At 44.7% G+C, this 20345-nt stretch overlaps 1 protein-coding gene across 1 annotated transcript; it reads left to right on the top strand.

Moving 5' to 3' along the window:
• Positions 1-4536: 4536 nt before the first annotated feature.
• agtrap (angiotensin II receptor-associated protein) lies at positions 4537-13756 on the top strand. The gene is made up of 5 exons (XM_086200874.1): positions 4537-4688; positions 5593-5627; positions 5866-5974; positions 7040-7250; positions 11964-13756. Exons 1-5 carry the CDS (start codon positions 4620-4622, stop codon positions 12083-12085), a joined length of 546 nt encoding a protein of 181 aa, XP_086057000.1. The 5' UTR covers positions 4537-4619; the 3' UTR covers positions 12086-13756.
• The last annotated feature ends 6589 nt before the right edge of the window (positions 13757-20345 follow it).

Here is a 20345-nt window from a genome sequence, read left to right as displayed (position 1 = left end):
GTGCAGTCGGATTGTCTCAGCACCACCGGCGACTTTTCCTACCTCCTCATGAAACCTCCGGACCTTGACCCCATGACCTCCTCCGTCAGGGTCAAGGACCAGTGAACAGGAGGAAGGAGGGAGTTTTCAAACACACCCACACACTCTCTAGTTTGCAACTGATGTTTCTCTTCTTGCTTTTCCTCTGATGGTACAAGACCTCAAGTTCAGTAACGTGTCCATCCATCACACCACGCAATCTCATCTGGACACACACACAGGCACACACACAGGCACACACACACACACACACACACACACACACACACACACACACACACACACACACACACACACGCGATTTTTGACTCTCAAGTGTCTGAGCGCATATATGCTTCAACCAGAAAGGTCAGAGGTCGCCAGGTGGTCAGGGTTCCCACACTGGGACCATCTGCCATGCCGGGAGCACACACATGTCGTGATCGTGTCAGAGAAGCAGGTGCACTGCTGCAGCAGCAGAGCAACCGACGGGTGAGCGTATCTGATCGCAGAGAAAGAAATCAGCCTATTGACGTTTTACAGACCCGGTTGCTGCTCTGTCCCTCGGCGACCTGCAGGGAGTTCAAGAGTTAAATCCTCTTCTATCTGAAGACTCATCCTGCTTCAGACAGCCAGTGTGGAGGAGGGCAAATGTCGCTTACAGTAGCCAGATGTGATTAATATTTTATGATTTTTGACGAGTGAGGGTGAAGCTCAGAGTGTGTGTGAGAAAAAGATATCGATTGAAAAATCCATCCGTCCGGTAGGACTGGACCATACGCTCTCCTGGATACACTGCACGCCATTTTTGCCGACCTGAACGGCAGAAGACGAGGTTGATCCTTTCAGAATAGAGACATTTGTGCATGCATTCGTTCTACAGGGTATGGGTCTTAGTGTCAAGGACTCTGCTTGGGGGGGGGGGGGGGGGGGGCATCTAAGGTCCGTTGGACAATACCGGTTGTCTCTTTCAGCAAACACAGAGGCGAACTAGCAAGTTTGCAGTTGTGCACTGCTGAAAAGGTTCTGCCTGTGGTTCCGTGAAACAAAGGATGTAATCAGTGAAAAGTAAAAAGGCCTGAATTACTTAGCAGTGGGAGAGCTCTCTACTTTTATCTCAGGAGGAACTATGCTTTTTCTGAGTGGCTCCCTCTTGTATTTGCCTTTCTTCTTTCTTTATTCCGTGTTTCCAAAGAAATCCATGTTTCTCATGCATTTAAATAAACCCAACTTTTAATGGAGGTCCAGTCCTGTGCCAAACTTCCGCACCTGGCTGTGAAGGCCAATAGAAGTGCTGGCAGCACTAATAGGTGCCACAGCTTGGTAACTCACACCAAAATATAGCCCAGAATTAAAAATCCACCTGCACCGAGCTGCATCATTCAGGTGTTCTCCAAATCGGCAGAATTTTAATTTCTATAATCCTACATATTTTGTTGACACCAGATTTGCTCGAATGCATCTTCAGCTCAATCCTCCACCATCGATCCACTTGGGGTTTGGAGTGTAAACAGTTGCTGAGAATTCTAAATAAATCTCCCATGGTCATGTGAGGCAAATGAACTGTTTTTTTTTTTGCAGGGCGTGGTAGATACCGTATATATCTAGGAATGTCAACTGAAAGTCACAGTCTAAGAAAAATACTGTGATACTTAGAACACATATAAAGACCAAAACTTCAATGAAAACTTTTAAGCCACCAAACAACAACCGCTCGTTGACCTGGTGGGAAATGGCAGCGTTGTGCCTGAACGCCTTCATATTTTGGAGGAACGTGAAATGAACGTACAGCACCGCTGCCTAGTGAACGCTACTGGGAACACGTTCCATCTGGTGTCTGTGAACGGTTCGCTCTCTCGTTCATCTTCGTTCAGTGGGGTACCAGATTTCAGGTAAAAATCCGGCTGAAAAAACTTCCTAAACACCTCTTAATATATAACGGCAAAACACCCAATCTGGCAACGCCCGCCACCGGTGTCGCACCGCCGCACACGTCATCAAAACAGAAAGCGGCATGGAGGAGGCGGCAGGAGCGGCGTGTGGTTCCAGCCCACGGACAAGACAAAACTCGAGTCAACAAACCAGCAAGGATGCGTCGTACGGTCATTTAAACGAGTTTCATGACAAAGTCGAGGAAGATGGGAAAATTCTTACATTTCCTTGCAAGCTTTGCCTGCCGGGTTCCAAAAAGAAAATACGCGCTTCAGTCACATCCACCGCAAACCTGACACGGCAAACTTGAACTGAAGCACCCGGGTAGCCTTTCAAGGTTTGTGCAAGTAAATAAAGGATGTAGAAGCATACAAGGTTGAAGATGAAGATGCAGTCTGACACATTGTTTCATTGTTAGAACTGATAAACTCATTGCTGTCTGTGGTGCAACATGGGCTGTAGCAATGACTGTAAAAAAAATAATAGCTCAAAGCAACACATGGGAAAGAAAGAACTGAACTAGTTCATTTTTAGAACTGTGAACTGAACTTTGAACTAGTTCATGTAGAAAATGAACTTTCCCAACACTGGGAAATGGAGGCAAAGCAGGATGAAACCAACAAAGGAGGAACCTTCCTTTAAGACCTGCTTCAGCGTTTTATTTAAAGGACTTGGTGGTGAAGGACGGCTAGCAGCCAGGACGTGTGAGGCCAGGTACGATGCTGGTGTGCCGCCGGCGGGCTTGGCTGGCAGGTGGGCTATGCAGACAGAAAGCAGAAGTGAGTGAACAGGCCAACAGGCTTTTCAGAGGTCAACTTTAGGCTGGGGTCTCGAAACCACGGACCGTATAACTTTAGACTGGATGTCAGGATCGGGTGTGGAAAGTGCCTGGGTGATGAGTGAGGACCAGGTGAGCTTGATTGTGGAGGCAGGGTTGTGATTGCAGGCCAGTGGAACTGGCAGGGTGAGCTGAGGGGAGGGGGAACACACAGCTGGCTGGCAGCTGTCACCCACACAGTGACACCCGTAGACATGAAGTTTCAGTCTGAATATTCATTCCAGACGATTGTTAAAGACGGGCGTGAAGTGGAGAAAGTTTGCAAACTCAGCTTGCAACCTCTCAGTGTCAGCTAATGACCGCCTTCCCCAACCCAGCCCACTTCAGCTGAAACCCATTTTTCTGTTTCTGTTGGTTCCACTCACTCAGCTGATGCCCGCCCTCCTGTTCTACTGGCTAAAAGCATTCAAGGCTTCTAATTGAAGCTGCTTCAGTCTACTGACCCTCTTGCCTCCTCTGCATGTGGTCCTGCAGCCCCCCTCTCCCTGTGCATGCCATATCAAACTTCTTCACTGTCACTTCCACCGTCATGGCCACTGACACTGTTCTGTACTCCATGGAGGGGTCTCTGCTCTCCCTGCCTTCGCATTTAAATATACACACGAGAGGGTAGGAGAGACCCACAGCAAGGCCACGCTACTGCAACTGCAACTAAGTTTTCCCTTTGACGAAAGTGGTCCTGACTCAAGTGACCACCAGAGGAGACTCAGGTGCCAGGCACGATTAGAGCTGTGAGGTGAACTGGACGGCAGCAACAGCGCCGCAGAAGAGTTAAACACTCGGAGGTCACAAACGCAAAGATGAGTACCCAAAAACAGAAGTATAGGACAGCTTCGTAGAAAATACAAGGGACTGGATACAGGATGTACGTGAAGGAGGGGAAACAGATCATGAACAATCATCAACCGCACACATCTGAGACACATTAAACAAGCAGCAAAACCAATAAAGGGCAGAAGTAACATCAACACAAAATAAAACAGGAAGTGGCAAAAACACCTGATTAAAGTAAGATTTGTGGTATTGCTACAATACCAAATACAGCCACAAGGCGGCAGGTGCTATGGTTGATGTTCTTCATAGTGGTTGCACAGTTGTGCTGTTTTCCACTCGTGTATGGTACGAAGCAAGTGGAGCTGTCCAGGTTGAACCGCTCATGGATGACTTAGGTGTAAAGTGGCATTGAGATCTTGTGTTTTGCACAATAGAGTGGCGTCACGGAACTCCCTGCCAGCGGTTTTATCAACTCTCCCAGCTCACCAGCTGAGTGGCACATGCTAGGAGGCTCTCCGTTCACACCCTCCGCGCTTCTCTGCATGTTCCAAACTTTAAAGGCGGTTAAAACTGGTGGCAACAGTACAGGACCTTTGGTAAATCCTCTGCTCTGTCACAGCTACGGCCATGAGATCAACGTCACAAAAACGTTCCGCAGGCCGTGGTCTTTTGTATGACTGACAAAGAAAACAGGAACTAAATACAGAATTCTAGAACTCATATGTTTTTGCATTTTTGACTGTTTCCCTTTGAGTTGGGGAAGGGGGGGGGGGCTTTTCCCCCCTAAATGCTCAAAAAGACATGCAACATTCCTGATCATCCAAAGCTTCAAATGTCAAATTCTATGACCAATGTTGTCTCTCTCATGTGGACTGAATTCCTTGCGAGGCTGTGAAGGAGGTGGAGGTGCAGGGAGGGGGAGGAGGGGGAGGGCGTGAATCACATGGGTAGGAGTCAGGATGCTGTCACATGGTTTGTGTTTGCAGGGCTGAGCTGAGGGTGGGAGGAGTTTTGTACAGAGAGAAGTTTGAGTGAGAGAAAAGCTACTGTATTTTTCATGTTAAAAAAAAAAAGTTCTCAAGTGGATCAACGTCTTGTTATGGAAATCCCTGCCATTAACCTAAAGGTGAGCCTTCTATTTACCGTTCATGTTAGACGTCAGTGACAGCCGGCGGTTAACAGACTAGCGTTGCTATGATGTCAACTTTGTTGCTCAGCTCTCAAAGCTTGAGACCGAAAAAAAAAAACCCAAAATCATGAGTGATGCAAACATGAAGAGAGGAAGAGGCTCCATTATTCAGCGTTGACCAAACACCACTCCTGATCCGTCAGTAATTATGTCGAGGAACTTTAGAGAACTCTGTTCCAGGCTGTGACTTTGTTTTCAGGAACTTGCAGCGGTTAAGAGATGATGAGCTCTGTCAGGTTGTAGCAATTTGACAGATTAAATAAAGCCTCTGCTATTTGTAATTAACAGAAGGTCCTGACCCCCTGCAAATCAGTGCTTTTTGTATAGAGAAACTTTAATTAAATTTTTTTTTTTAATGTGCATTTGTGTGAAGCTTCCAAGGGTCGTAGCGCCATCCTTCATTTTAACTTGGATACCAGGCTCGTCCTCTGCGAATCCTTCAGGGTCTAAACCGTTTTCTATAGCTGTTGTTTCAGCAAAATTTGATGAACATGATCATAAAATCTCAAAGGAACAGAGGATGACCCTCTGTCCTGAGACACGCATGAGGAAAAGCTTGTTTACAAAAAAAAAATCAGAGAAAAACTAAAGAAGTTTCACAGGAGGGGGTTCTGACTTGCAGTAGATGGATAGAAGTTGAACTCAGAAATGAAATCACTGACTTGACAAAGTCTCTATCATTTCTTTCCCTGAATTGCAGTCTTCAGATATCAAAAATGAACACAATGAAACGTCATGGGGTGTTATCCATTTTCCTGCTCTTGAATGATGTCCAGCTGTAGACTGAGACGTCAGAGGGAGGAGATTTTATTGACAGGTCTCCGTCTTGTCTCTGTCGTAGGCCATCGTCCTGGTCCACTGGCTGCTCACGGTGTGGTGAGTGCCAGCACGTTTCTCTTTCTTCACAAACCCGAGGAATTTCTCTCCTTCACCTCACTGACACACTCTCTCTCTCTCTCTCTCACACACACACACACACACACACACACACACACACACACACACACACACACACAGATCATCTCACTTTCCTTATTCAGACCTGCATTTTTTCCCACATCCACAGCTCTTTACTTGTGTTATCTCACTCCTGGAGTTGTGTGTCTCCCCCCAGGGGATGCATGGCCTGGCTGCCCCCCTCCTTTGCTTGGGGGAACTTCAGTGTTTTAGCCATCGGGGTGTGGGCCATCGCTCAGCGGGACTCCATCGATGCTGTGCTCATGGTGAGTTGTTCCTCACACGTGGAGGTTTTGGCATCATGTGACACACACACACACACACACATGAGGCTAACTATAGGAGCAGGGCTGCATATCCGTGCTAACCTATTTGCCTGTGGAATCTGGGACGAGCTGTGAGCGTCGTCCTAGACAGACCGACCAGGGTACAGTAGCTGGAACACATTGCGGGCTGTGGAGGTGCCAGCTTTAGTACAGTTGTCCCTGTTTGAGAAGGTAGCCGCAGCTTCCTGCTCAGGAGTCACGTGACCACTTACATTTTTTGATGCACATTTCGAAAGCGTGGCATTTGAGAGGTTGATGTAAACAGAAATATTATGATATGAAAACGTTCACTCAGTTGCAACTTCACAGCTTGCAGCTGCCCAGGACAACCGCAGTCTGATCAGCTGGACACTTTCTGAAGAACAGCCAGCTAAGAGTGGGTTAATTCAGGCTGCATGTTCTCCCTGTGCCTGCGTGGGTTCTCTCTGGTTCTCCGGCTTCCTCCCACAGTCCAAAGACATCAAGAGGGGACGAGGCTGATTGGTACCCTAAATTGACCGTAGGCGTGGCTGTGTGTGAATACGAGGGAGTCATTTTCTGTCGTGCATTTGCAGCTGCTTCTCTTTAAATTTGTGAAGGCAATCAATAAGGAGAGGGGAATTGATCCGGAGATCCAATCAGAGCGGGTAGTTCCTGTTAGTCCTGGTGGCACTAATCACGTAACCTTAGGGACCCACCTATTGAAATGCACCATCAGCTGCATTTAGCAGTTATTCTCGTGGTTTACCAGTGTTTCCAGCAGCATCTACTGCCGCGCTCCTTATTCAAATAACACAACCCCTGTTGTTTTTGTCTCACAACACTACAGCAGACACATTAAAGGACGTCAGGGGGTTGTTCAGCATCTGACAAATGCTTTTACCATCAAAACTGAAGTGTATTTCAAAGCAATAACTCACTCAGATGTGTCTGTTTGTGTGTACTTTTTCAAAAGTGCAACATTCGAGTGCTTCCTCCACCACGGCTCCGTCTGAAAGTCTGTCTCTCTGGTCATTTCCTCTGTAGTTTCTGATGGGCATGACAGTCACGATACTGACCGACATCATCCATTTTGGCATCTACTACCCGCTGAATGACCTGGCAACTGATCGGGGACGGGACGTGTTCCGCTTCAGCGTAGGAATGGCCATCCTCAACCTGCTGCTCAAACCTGCGTCCTGCTTCTTTGTCTACCAAATGTACCGCGAACGTGGGGGGGATTACAATGTCAACTTTGGTAAGTGGACGACGGTCACGCACAGAAACATCAGGAGATTCATGTTATCATGCGTCTATTTATAAACTAGAGTTTAGGTTATGAATGCTTCTATTAAAAAAGGCTGCTGTCTCTCGGTACGTTTGGTTGTGCACTAATCAGCTCAGCGTGATATAATTCGATTTTTTTAGAAGCAGATGACACAAAATGCAACTCATTGGCTTATAAAGCGAGATCATATTTAACCGGAATTTTGCAGCCGGTTGCAAATAATCCAAAGAACTTTCCTACTCTGCACCAGAAATAATCTGCGGCGCTGACAGGGATGTGATTGGGGGGCTCTGATACCATCTGTGTGGTCTAATGTTGTTTGTCATGCAGGACTCAGTGTTAAATAATGATTCCACAGTCAAATGAATTAGTCACAGTCACAAGACTTTAGATGAAGGGAGATATCTGAGGGTCTGGGCCAGGAAATCGGTTCTCCACGAGACGGCCGGAATGTCACCAGTGAGCCTCCAGAAGCTGACGGATCCAAAGGAGCTGGAAAAACATAAGAAGCCATGAATTGATCCGCGCAGCATGAATGTCCGCCGCAGTAGCGGCTCGTTTCCCGACTGTAATGATCCTGGAGTACGCGGTCAGACACATGATGCGTCCCGGAGACGCTCTCATATGGACTGCCTGGTCATGGATGTGTGGATGTCTGAGTCTCTCGGTCCTTCAGAGCTGAGTGGAGCTCAGACATTTCCATGGATTCGCTTCACTGCTGTCCAAAGTTGCCTCGTCATTCAGGTTACCAAGCAGTGGATCTCCATGCTGTGGTTTACTCACGGCCATAATAATTAAAATTCAAATCATTCAAATCATATAATTTTACATTTAATATTGATTTTGAAATTATATTCCCTGCTGGGCTTAGAAATATCTTTTTTCTTTTCTTTTCTTTTCTTTTTTTTGCAAGATAAAACTATCCCCTATCCCGGGAGAATAAGATTCAAAATCATGGAGTTTTTTTTTTTTTTTTTGTAGCTTGTGGCATTTTTAACGCAACAATAGTCATGTGAAAGGCGAGCACATGACTTCCTTGGAGGGAACTGAAGTAGAAATAAATTCTCTTATATCTTGCAAATGTTTTATTGGCTTTCATTTCCGAAACATTCCATGTTTCCTTTGATCGGGGAGGTTTGGCCAAGAGTTGTGATGTCATTGCCACACAACTGTCATTTGCCTCACTTTGTTTATTGGGAGGGAAAAGACACCTTGTGGTGGAATAAAGTTTTAGAAATTGAACTGGGCTCAGCACTACCCATGCTACGTCCAGCAGCGCGTATTTGAAAACAAAAAATGAAATATTTAGTCAAATAATAACCATTAAAAAAAGCATAATTAAAATGTTGGGTCACATGAACAGAATTCTTTTGAGTTATAGGCCATGACATATTCTGAGAAAAATCTGTCTCTCACAAAAGCAGCTTTTTGTACTTGCATTGTTGATGGATCCAATTGTTTGCTTGGAAAGTTGTAAAATATATGTAAAAAATGTGTCACGCGTGTAAATTTATTGAAGACATGCATTTTTTGATTGAATGGAATCTGAAACAGTTTTCTGTTCCGCTCCAGACCAGCTCAGTGTTTGCTGTCGTAAAAAAGAACACACAAAAATGACAGAAGTAAAGATGGAGGTGTGGGACATATTTCTAAAAAAAAAAAGACAAATTAACAGTAGCCTTTCATTTGTGGCATTGGGTTTCATTTCTAAGACAGTGAGAACGTTTCCTCTCGTTTTTCTACCCAGCGCGACACTGCAGTTGACTCTCCTGGTATCCTAGTTTGACTTTTTGGGAGGATAATTGAATATTGATAAATGTGGCTGTGGTTTCACCTCTCTCTCTCTTTCTCTCTCTCTCTCTCTCACTCACACACACACACACACACACACACACACACACACAGTGGGTACATCCATTAGACTGTGATTGGCTGCAAGTGACTGATGAACATGGCTAATATTAGTTTGACACGATGTGTGTTTTAATTGCTGCCTGATTGCACAGTTGACATTAATGTGGCTCCCCGCTGCCGCAGCACTTTAGGACCCAGACAATCAGGGTGCATCTGACTGCGTTCAGGTCTCCAGACCCCCCCCCCCCCCCTCTTATATTGTCCTGATTCACTTCATTCCCTTTATGCCAAAATTAAGAACTCATTTTATTTCTTCTGGTCTGCCAACACTGATAGTGCTCATGTTCAGGTCTTGTTTTTGGTTTTTACCTGTTCTGAATTGAGGTGATTGATTAACTAAAAAAATTGAAAAAATAAAACATGTACATATATATATATATATATATTGCAAGATTTTGCAAGCCACAGAAAATACATCAGCGCTCGTGACTTCTCCAAGTGTTGGAGTGTCCCAAGAACGACAGACAAGACAAATGTGGAGCAGAAGAGAGGCAAACCCAGTCGGTGGTGTAGCTTTGTTCACAGCACAACATTAGCTTCATGAAGCTAACAATCGAGTTTACGCTTTGAAAATCCATAGAGTGGTGTTCATTTGGGAAGACTACCCTGTTTCACAGCAAGTGCGAATGTCATAGAGTTTATTTTGTCCAATTATACAATGTAAACATGGGCGAAAAGGACCCAGGGCCGTGCTAACATCATCCCTGTGGCACTGCCACCGTGGCCACCTCTACAGCTAACCGTTAGCTTGTCATCAGAAGGCTCTTTTATTGTCTGGACTTTAAAGGATGCCATAACAAGCTGGGCATTGTTAGCAACAGTAACTAAGGGCGGGGCTTGATGATCAATTGCTTGAGAGTCTATTATTTTGAACCCCTCATCTGTTTGGATGTTCTCATGTCTCTCTGCTTGTCTGTCACATTTCAATGTTTGCTGTTTGTTTTTTTGAGTCAACTCATGTTGTCCTGATTCCAACGTTTTCATTTTTCTCTCCTCTGCTCTTCCCCACCGCTGACCTTTGACCTCTCAGACTTTGAGACGTCTGTGGACAGTCGATGCACCACGGATAGTGCTGACAGTGCCTTTATTGGCCGCCGCTATTGATTCCTGGCATTTTTACCATTTCTCTCCTCCAATCATCCTCTTCCATCCCCCTTCCACACAGGAAGTAAGATTCCCAATCCGTCTGCAGAAATAACAGAAAGAAATATCGCTTTATGGTACTTCTTTCCCCCGTTTTCCATCTTTCTCATGGTGTGTCTCCTGCCTGCTCTTCCTCACCTTCACGTTCTCAATGCCATCTTTGTTTCCTTATCTATTGTATGCTTTTCTGATGTCTCTGCCAGATGTAATCTATGTTTTATTCATATGTTTACTCTCCAGACACCTCATTTATGTTCGTGTCTTCTCTTTGCATATATTTAAGCAGAGCTGCATGATGCTGCACAAATCAGCCTCATTAAAGCATAAACACAACGTTGACTCACAACAGACCATGAATGTGACCTGTTTTTATATGATTACAGTGCAACAATGTCTACTTACAATAGCAAGACAGGTGATTGAAGGTTGGTAGAGCCCGACGTGATGGAACCTTCTAAAGAAACGTATGAGACATTACAGGAGGAGGATCCTAGTACACATATACATATATATATATATATATATATATATATATATATATATATATATATATATATATATATGTATATGTACATTTTAAATCAGTAAAGTCCTGTGCCGTGTTATTTCACAGTTGATTTGTTTTGCTCAGTCCTTTGAACTTGCTGAAACTATCAGTGGCTCTCTGACAAATCATCAGAGGGAAGCCGACGACACATTTCGGGATTACCGCCGCCACAGAATTATCACAAGTGTGTTTACATCGGCACGTAGTAATGCACGAAGGAATTTTCATGCCAAGGTTTTCAGTGTGGAACATTGTCTTCGTCACTCACATCATTTTTTTTTTGGAAACATTGATTGCGATTAATCACAACACGAAGTGGTTTCTTTTGTTAAAAAGCAAAAAAAAAAAAAAAATGGATGTGAAACTGAGTAAATGGACATGGAGGCCCAATTCTGAATTGATAATTAAGATATTCTCATATTCAAAAATCAAAATGACCACTTTTAATCATTATTAGTATTTGTTAACCAATTTAATTCGAACAGTTTCCATTTTTTTAATCCAAAAGCATGACTTTTAATGTGTTATGTCACAATTCTGACCATTATCTCATAATTAAAGTCGTAATCTTGATTTTTTTTAATCTCATAATTTTTAGTTTTTAATCTCAAAATGATTTTTTTTAATCAAGGTTACAGGTTGATCGATTTATTTTTTTTTTTTATAATTTCCTGACAGAAAGGGGAGTTCCATTCCATGAATTACACATTACAGCCAAAGAGATGGTTTGAATTTAATCCTTGTGCTCTCTCACTTGTGTTCATCAGAGGCGTCCTGTGACCAAGACAGTTTCCAAAGTTATCATCTAATATTGTGTAGAGGGGACGAGTTGCAGGAGTCGAGATGACAAATCTGCCAAACCGTGTCCTAAATCTGAGAGAGAAAAGAAGTCTTGGTGGAAAAAGAATTTCTGAGCAAGTTGAAAAGCAGAGGATTCCTTTCTTGTGCAAGTCGTTTTGATATGTAAATCAACAATAGTGGGTGCTCCAAAATAGAGGCCTTGATTAGATATGATTATGAATAATACATGTGCTTTGCAGGGGTTTTGTATGTTGAGGACTTGTGGCTTGTCTCTGCAGGTTTCCCCTCTGTGTCACGGAACAGAGACGCCTACCAGTCCATTGACCAGCAGGAGGAGTCGTCCAGTCCAGCAAATCCCTTCAATCAGGCCCAGGACAGCAAACCAGCACGCACGTACTAACACGAACCCCTGCGACGTTCTCCTCTCACCCTTTACGCAGCAGCGCAGTGCAAATTCAAACTGAAACCTCCTCGGATCCCGGTGTTTTCTGATGGTTTTGGAGTGGCTCGCTGTAATTGAAACCATTTTAATGTTCTATTTGCTTCAAAGATGGTGGCACATGACTGCTGAATAAACGGGGAGGAAATGCTGCCCCACCGCTCCGATCGTGTGTGACTGTGCTGAGAAGCATGTGCCTGCAGACACGGAAGGTCCTGGGAGACTGGAGGGACCCACCTAGCAAACTGGATGAACTCACACGTGTAAGCGAGACACTTTTCCCGTGCAAGTGCCTTGTTTCCACTTTCAATGTAATCCAGTTTGCTGGGTGGTGCTGCACCGAGGGTCCAATAGTTCTGATAACTGGAGCCCCCGGCCAGCAGACACATCTATTCAGACACGGTGAGCAGAGCTGTTGTGTCCACAGCAGTTTTATCAGTTTACTTTTTTGCCAAGTTGATCATTTTTACATGTTTGGCACTTAAGATATTATGAGTTTTGTCCATTCAGTTTCTGCGGCTTAGAATGCCAATAAATGCAAATCAATCAATGAAATCAGGAGAAGTACACGACGCCTCTATTTTCTCGACCGCACACGCACGGACCGCACACGCACGCGCAGCCATAACACATTTTCAACATGTGATCGTTGCTCTTTGCGGAAGAAACGGAATACTTGTGAAATACACTTTCGGTGCCGCATTAAAAATCGAATCACAACAGCAGAGGAGGTGAACCCACATTTCACGTCTGCCGTGTTCAGCCGAGCGGCCAATAATAAACACAAACAATCTCATTAGGTGTCATGAGGAGGTGCAAAGGCTTTTTCCTCTTCTGAGATGGAGACAAACTGCCCATGACGACACGATCAAATGATCACCAGCCTCACACTTGATGCAGAAGCTCATGACTGAACACAGTAGAAATGCCTATTGAAGAGTGTGTAACTTTAAACTTGATTTGTTTTGGGGTTTTTTTTTATTTTGTATTTCATTTTAAATCTTTACTACTCGGTTCATGAATGTTAGTATGATTTTCCAATGTTTCGCTTCGTGATGCAATCCTTCTTAAAGCGATACCCCACCCCGGACGTGTAATTTGCCTCATAAATGTGTGTTTTGAGCTCACTGTGTTTTGTCCGACTTGCTTTAGCGTTCTGTTGCTTCAGAATGCAGCAGGAGCCAGGCACATAACAGCAGCTGAGGGCTAACAAGGGCAGCAACTCTCAAACGCGTCATCCGGCACAATCCAGGTCGTCTTTATCCGGCTGTACGCGCAGGAACCCGCGACGAGTTTATTTTGGACAGGTTTGCAATTGTTAGCCATCAGTCTCCATTAGCTTCAAGCTAAACGTGGCTGGCTCCTGCTGCTTTCGGAGTAACGAGGAAGTCATGTAGGAGGCAGAAAAAAGACCTCTGTGAGCCAAAGACACATGTTTTTGAGTACTTGAAAGGGCAAAATACACTGTGAAGCACCATGTAAAAGAAGTACCACTTGATACTAGCCGATGCAAAATCCTTCAGACTACTGTTACATCAAATACTGTTACAATACATGTAAACATGAGCAAGTGGTTGTTGTTTTTTTTAATAATGTAGTTTGTTCTCATCAAGTAAAGATCGATTGACTGTGTGGAGTGAATGATTTCTTTCCTTTCATTTCTTGTTCAGTGTGTTGCTTCCATGTGCAGTACAAATATAAATGATCCGTCTGCGTAAATTATTAAATCACGCTGGTTTCTGCGCTCGCGTCAAGGGCAGGAGGCGTATCCAGATTATAAAACCACATCAAAAATGTCTGAAACCTTGAGGTGCTCACATTGAATACTTGCAGATTTATTCATTCGATTAGGAAGTGTGAGCTCTCAGTTTCAATGTGCAAAGGGCGAAACTGTGACCGCGGTTAGAAAAGCAGAACCTGTGGCGTCAGACTTTTCATTATTACATCATCTGGACCTTTCACGAGAAGTTCTCTTTTGGACGTTTGAATTTTGTGTTTTGAGCTTCGCTCACACGAAAGACAGATGTGGTAACCGTGTTGGCCACATGACCAGGAAAAATAATGGTTGTGTTCACATCCTACTCCTGGCTACACGGAGCGCCTGAGAGGAAGTCATGTGATCCAACCTGCCAGCGGTCATGACGTCATTCATGAGAGAAGCTCAGAATTCACAACTGCGTCTTTTCAACCGCCAGGTGTTAAATGTGGATTGAACAACACTGTTGATGCAGTTCCTGGTTTTGGTTTTGTTTTAAATAAAACTAGAAATTTGTACGCGTCCGCAATGTGCGCTTGACCTTTGACCACCGACATCGTTTCAGTTCACCCCGAGGTCCGAGCGGATGCTGGGCAGAATTTGTTGAAACTGCCTCACTGTGCCTGAGTCCTGTGACACTGCGTTCATTTAATGCTCTTCACCAACAAAATCTTCCCGGTTTGTTCTCATTTCAGTTTCAGCCTCAATGAGAGGAAATTCCCCGGGTACGCCGGTCACAGGCGCCTCGAATCCCGTAAGCTAGCGTCCTGTAGTGGAAGACGACAGGCTGAAAACATCGACTCGTACTAACATCTCTCTTTTTTTCTTGTGAACTGTGAGAACACAACGGGAGCTGTGTTTTCGTTCTCACCAGCTCGTCGTTGTTGCAGAGTCATTTTTCCTGCTGAGAAAAACTCAGTACAAGAGGCTTGTTAAACCTACGGCTCAAAAACCTCTGAATTAAAACACGGCCAACGTGAGCTTGGCGACACATTATATGTACATCTGAGTACACAGTGACATGAAGTATTCGTCACGTATAAACTGAAATTTTTGTTGTTTATTTCCAAACCGCTACTCTCATCCCGCTCCGCCTACTTCCAGTTAGTGACTGAACTTAGACCGGTTCAACCTAGAGCTTCGGTCCCCTCTACGACTATCTGTTCTCTTCCTCCTCTTCCATAACACATTTATGAGTAACAGTGACGTGACTGTAAGCTCCTGCAATGTGAAACACCTGATTTTAATATTCCCGTCACACTCCAGGTGAGAACAAGTTCACCCCGATAAATTAAATAAACTACAGGTGCACCAGGAGAGCGCAGACCTCCGCCAAGGTCCATGTCAACATTTCCTGTGAAATATAATAGAAACGCCCAGAGACAGGAGTCATTAGAGGTTCAGTGCTTCTGGTGAAAATACACACGAGGAGCCTCTGTTTGACTGTTTTATCTTTGTTTGGATGGCGTGAGACGGCTGTTCAATGCTGCACCAGCAGGATGAATCCAAACGCCACTCAACTACCGTCAGGTACGACCATCGGCTACAGAAACAGGTAGCTTGGGTTCAGTGGCGCGTCTGAGCAGGATAGAGAATGTTGTACTGCTTCGAATACCATAAATTAAGAGTCTTTTAGTCAGTGCACAATAGATGGCATTCAATTAAACATCTGGAGAGAAAACATTTTCCAATGCTCAGTATTTACTTGAATTAATTGCATTTTATTTCTGAGAAAATTTGTTTCCTTTTCATAATTTCCCTCTAATTTGTACCATCCATCCACTTTCTACTGCTTATCCTCTGAAGGGTCGCGGGCTGGAGCCCATCCCAGCAGCCTTCAGGCGAGAGGAAGGTTCACCCTGGACAGGTCACCAGTCCACATAGAGACAGACAACCATTGGCTCTCCCAGCCACGCCTATAGTCAGTTTAGAGTCTGGATTAACCTGGTCCCCTCTTGATGTCTTTGGACTGTGGAGGAAGCTGGAGTACCAGAGAGAACCCACACAGGAACAGGGAGAACATGGAGACTCCACACAGAAAGATCCCATGCTCCAGCCTGGGCTTGAACCCAAACCTTCCACCGCACCACCGTGCCGCCCTAATTTATACCAAATTACAAAATAGCTCTTATCAAGGGAAGTTTACTGGAATAATTGGAAACCACAGGTTTGTAAAAGTATTTCACCCTTGAAAAGAAAGGAAAAGTTCATCAGTAAGTAAGATGTAGTCACTGTGACGCCCACAGAGGACTTGACTCAAAAGAAACCTCCAGCACAAAAATGGGAAAAAAACAGAAAAAAGAAATTCATTGCACAGATTGCTGAATTTTGCACATCTACACTACACGCGTTATTTGCCACTTCCTGGAGCCAGGAGCTGCCTGTAAACCTGCGTGACATTGCAGACTTGTAAACGATGGAGATGAAACACATTTATTTGTTGCAAACAAAATTGGCAAAGAATCTGAAGCAGGATTTGCACAACTAGTAAGTGTGGTTATTCTGATTTTGCAGGATGTTAAAGATATTTGCCAAATTGGCAAACTGTAGCGTGACAGATGTATCTGCTAAAATTGTTCACAATAATCAGTGTGTTCCCTGTTTTGTTTAGCTTTTTTCCATAATTTCCTTTCTCTATCCTGTTGTGCTCCGCCTCGTTCTCCGGTGAGGAGAGAGCGTCGGTGAGAAGTCTTAATTAATACAGACCTGTAAATGATTCATTTGTGCCGAGCTCGTGACCAGAATTGGATGCTGCGCCTGTGAATGAGGAAAGAGGGGGAGGGTGAGGAGGAGAGATGGGGGTGAAGGTGGAGAGGAGAAATAAAAAGAGAGGGGGGAGGGAGGAATGGCCAGCAGCCCAACAAGCTGTTGATTAATAAGGAGCTACTGGCCTCTCCTGAGTCCTGCAGGCGTGCAGCTTTGACACATCCTCCGGCTCACACCCGATTCCTGCGAGTCAAGGACACGCGCGCTCACTACCATTGTTGGTGGATGCAATAAAAGGAACTCAATTTGTCAGCTCTGTTATTGCATTAGCGACGATCCCCTGAGAGGTTTTTGAAAGAATACATTATGGGCTCCAGGAGCGCAGACATCCAATGCAATACATGTCTCATTTACAGCATCTTCAGGTGGCCCGTATCACTGAATCCAGTTGGCCAACTGATTTTTTTTTGTTGTTTTTTTGAGGGAATTTATGTCGTTTATTCTTCGGAAAAACTAAAACATCAAAATGAAGTTGTCCTCTGGCTACATGATCTGACTGTGGTGGCTGGAATAAAAAAACGTCAGGGATGCAGCAGCAGGTTTTAGTGTTATTTATCAGAAATATCCAAAACAAAAACAAAAAAAACAAAGAAAATACAGTACACTTTCATTACACAACCTTAATTGGACACCACGTCATCACACTTGTTTTCAGGAGGATTATATTTTCTCGTATTCGTGTATTAGACGCTGTCTTCCTTCTGGACTGGTCAATTATTCCCAAAAAGACCGGATTTATAACACGAGCCTCAGCGCTGCTGCTGCTGCTGCTGTCAAATTAAAAACCCGAGTGAATCGTATGACATGGGGGCACTGAGGGGTGGAGCTGCTGACCTGTGTTGACCTTCGTGTCTCAGTTTAGGTGTTTACTGGAGGAGCTCTGATCATTTCAGCGAGGAATCTGGGGGTAGGAAGTTGTCTGTGGAGAGAGGTTACAAAGTGTCACACGCTTCCTGCTCAACCCTAACCAACTTCAAGACTACACCCCTGTGCTCTGATTTAGGAGTGACATTTTTATGTTTCAGGCATTCAGAGTCTCTAGGGAGGGCTCTTCTGACCCTTGACCTTCTAAAACTGCTGCCCCGTGCACCTGTCACTACTGATAACGCCATCGAAATTGATTTCAATTACCTTCCAGTCCACAACAGCCATCATCAGAGATGCCGTGATTCCCTTGATGTCGGGCAAGAAACTGATGTGGTTTGGTTCTTGTTAAATGAGAATTTTCCCCCCCAAATTTTGATAAAACGAACAAACGTCCTCTTTAGGACACTTGCATCTTGTCCAGGAGATAGACACCTCCTGTGAGTGTGCACGAAGGACCAGCTGACCGCTAGTTAGCTTCGCTCAATGACTGGTAGTGGGCAGGAAGTGTTAGCATTCCGAAACAAAAAGTCGGCCGAAAGCTTCCCACAGTCAGTTTAGAGCTCAGGCGGCGAATTACGTGACATCCACTTTCACATAAATTCACATGACCACGCCAAAGTTTGCTTGGCCCGCCGAGCAGTTACGGTACGATGGATGGAAACATTTTATTTTGGACCGACTTGTTGCCCCCCCCCCCAAAAAGGACACTTAAGTCAGAACTCACCTTTACTCCTGTCAGGTTTATCCATCTGACATTGAAATGCACCTTCACATCACATGATTTTAGTCCAACACAGTCTTGAACGTACAGCTTGAATGTTAAAACAGATTTTTTTTTAAAAATTTGAAAATTCTCAGGATGGTCTGGAGACTTTTTACACTAAACTTCTGCAACAAAGGCATAAAAATGGGATTTATTGACCTTTTCATTTAACTGAAATACAGTTGAGGTGGGGGAGTTTGACTATACGGCATACAGCTGCCGTTACATGATGAACGTGCCATCGTCTGGCTCCGCCCCTGTCGGGCATGTGCTAAAAATGGAATGTGTACGCTCAGGGATGCACGAAGTGGTACAAACCGTGAAGGTTGGGGTCGTTGTGCCGGCAGAAACTTCTGCTGCCGCGCTTTGCGGCGCAGAGTGTGACCTTTAACCTGCGCGGGATCTTGCTCTCATCTTGTCAAACAGAGACAACTGAGAGTGCAAAGAAAAGAATACATGACCCCGTAATTATTTAGGGACCGTTTGCAGTTACGTGCACTTAACAAGTAAAGGCTGGTTGCTAGTTTTCTTCCTCATAATACAATCATTTCCATGTTTTTTTTGGTCTCAATCTGCTGTATTTGCTCTAATTTCACTCTTTTAAATGGAATATTCTTTTATTTCTTCAGTGACCCAATTTTTCCACAGAGATCATTAAACTTTCATTTATCTTATCTTTCTCCTCTATCTTTAATGTTTTCTCAATTATATGATGAAGACTTAAGACTCGCCTCGGAGGAAGGGTTCCTCCTTCTGAGAACCCTGGGGAATCTGGCGCCTGCCGTAAACCGGGTGAAGGCGTGTGGGCCGTTAAACCAGAATTATCTCTCTGTAAACTTTACCTCGGCATGCGCAGCCAATGACTTTCAAAAACAACTTCTTTTTTTTCTTGAAGTGAAATAACCTTCTGGGTTGTATTTTCTCCCAGGTAAGGGAGCACAGCGGAGAGAGAGAGAGAGAGAGAGAGAATGATGAACATGGACCTGGTGGTTCGATGAGAGCAGATGATGAATGACCATGGGGAGGGAGTCCAGGACCAGAGCACAGCCACAGCCATTTGTTACTCTCCTGTCACAAATGTATTTTTAATGAATCTGCACCTCTGACTCCTCTGCAGAGCAGGACTGTTCCTTAAGGCCAACATGACCCCGATATTTTGTGCGATGGCTGCTCTGAAAAAAACAACAAAGCCCTTATTTCTGTCTACGTCATGCTAATAACCTCCTCCCTCCGTCTGTTTGCTGAGTGTAGATCCTCATTGTTATCCAGAGCTGTGCACAGACGCAGGGCCCTGCCTGTGTGGTGGGCAGGTTTCACCTTGGATTGCTCCTGTGCTTTATTCCACAGAATAAAAATTCCTTCCTCTCGGCCATACACTTACACACACACGCACGCACGCACATACACACGCGCACACACGCGCACACACGCACACACACACACACACACGCTGTCCTGAAATGAATTCAAATATCTCAGGTTTAATACTGCAGCTCCCCTTGATCTCGCTGCCTTTGTAACAGTAAACACTTGGTGTCAGGTCCAACGTGGGATGTGTCCAAACCACTAACCGGATGTATTAAGGAGAATAATTCTGGGGTTAGAGATTTGGAGGAGGGAAGACCCCTGCTGATGTCCTGCAGGTCAAACGCCTCCAAGCTAACGGTGTCTAACAGCTAGCAACAGCAAAACTGTTCACTACAATCCACATCTTCTTTATCCAGCCGTGTTCTCAGTAATACGCACTTTGATTTGCGAAAAAAAAACAATGATTGCGGCACAGTGGTGCGGTGGTCAGCACTGTCGCCCCACAGCAAGAAGGTTCCGGGTTCAAACCTCCATCGGGCGGTATGAAGCAAATTCACCAGGTTACCGAGTGCACAACAGGACCATCGGTCGGACAAGTTGGTTCCAGCTGCTATCGGACATGCTGCTGCTTCTCTGTACACAAGAGCTCAAGTTGCTGAGTAACCAGGACGATGACAGCGGCTGAAACAGCAGCTCAGTCACGGGAGTTAAAGGTTCGCTGCACCAAAGTTTATTCGAATTTGACGTTTACATCTCCCGTT

The sequence above is a fragment of the Aulostomus chinensis genome, chromosome 3 (genome assembly GCF_037954235.1).
Source record: "Aulostomus chinensis isolate RoL2024-O1b breed Wild chromosome 3, RoL_Achi_v1.0, whole genome shotgun sequence".
NCBI lineage: Eukaryota > Metazoa > Chordata > Actinopteri > Syngnathiformes > Aulostomidae > Aulostomus > Aulostomus chinensis.
This window is presented reverse-complemented; position numbering and strand designations above follow the sequence as displayed.

Excerpts from the sequence above, each read along its gene's own strand:
- agtrap (XM_086200874.1), top strand. The coding sequence starts at position 4,620 with ATGTTAAAAAAAAAAAGTTCTCAAGTGGATCAACGTCTTGTTATGGAA. Across the intron at positions 5,628-5,865 it reads CACTGGCTGCTCACGGTGTG|GGGATGCATGGCCTGGCTGC; the intron begins GTGAGTGCCAGC and ends GTCTCCCCCCAG. Across the intron at positions 7,251-11,963 it reads GGATTACAATGTCAACTTTG|GTTTCCCCTCTGTGTCACGG; the intron begins GTAAGTGGACGA and ends TTGTCTCTGCAG.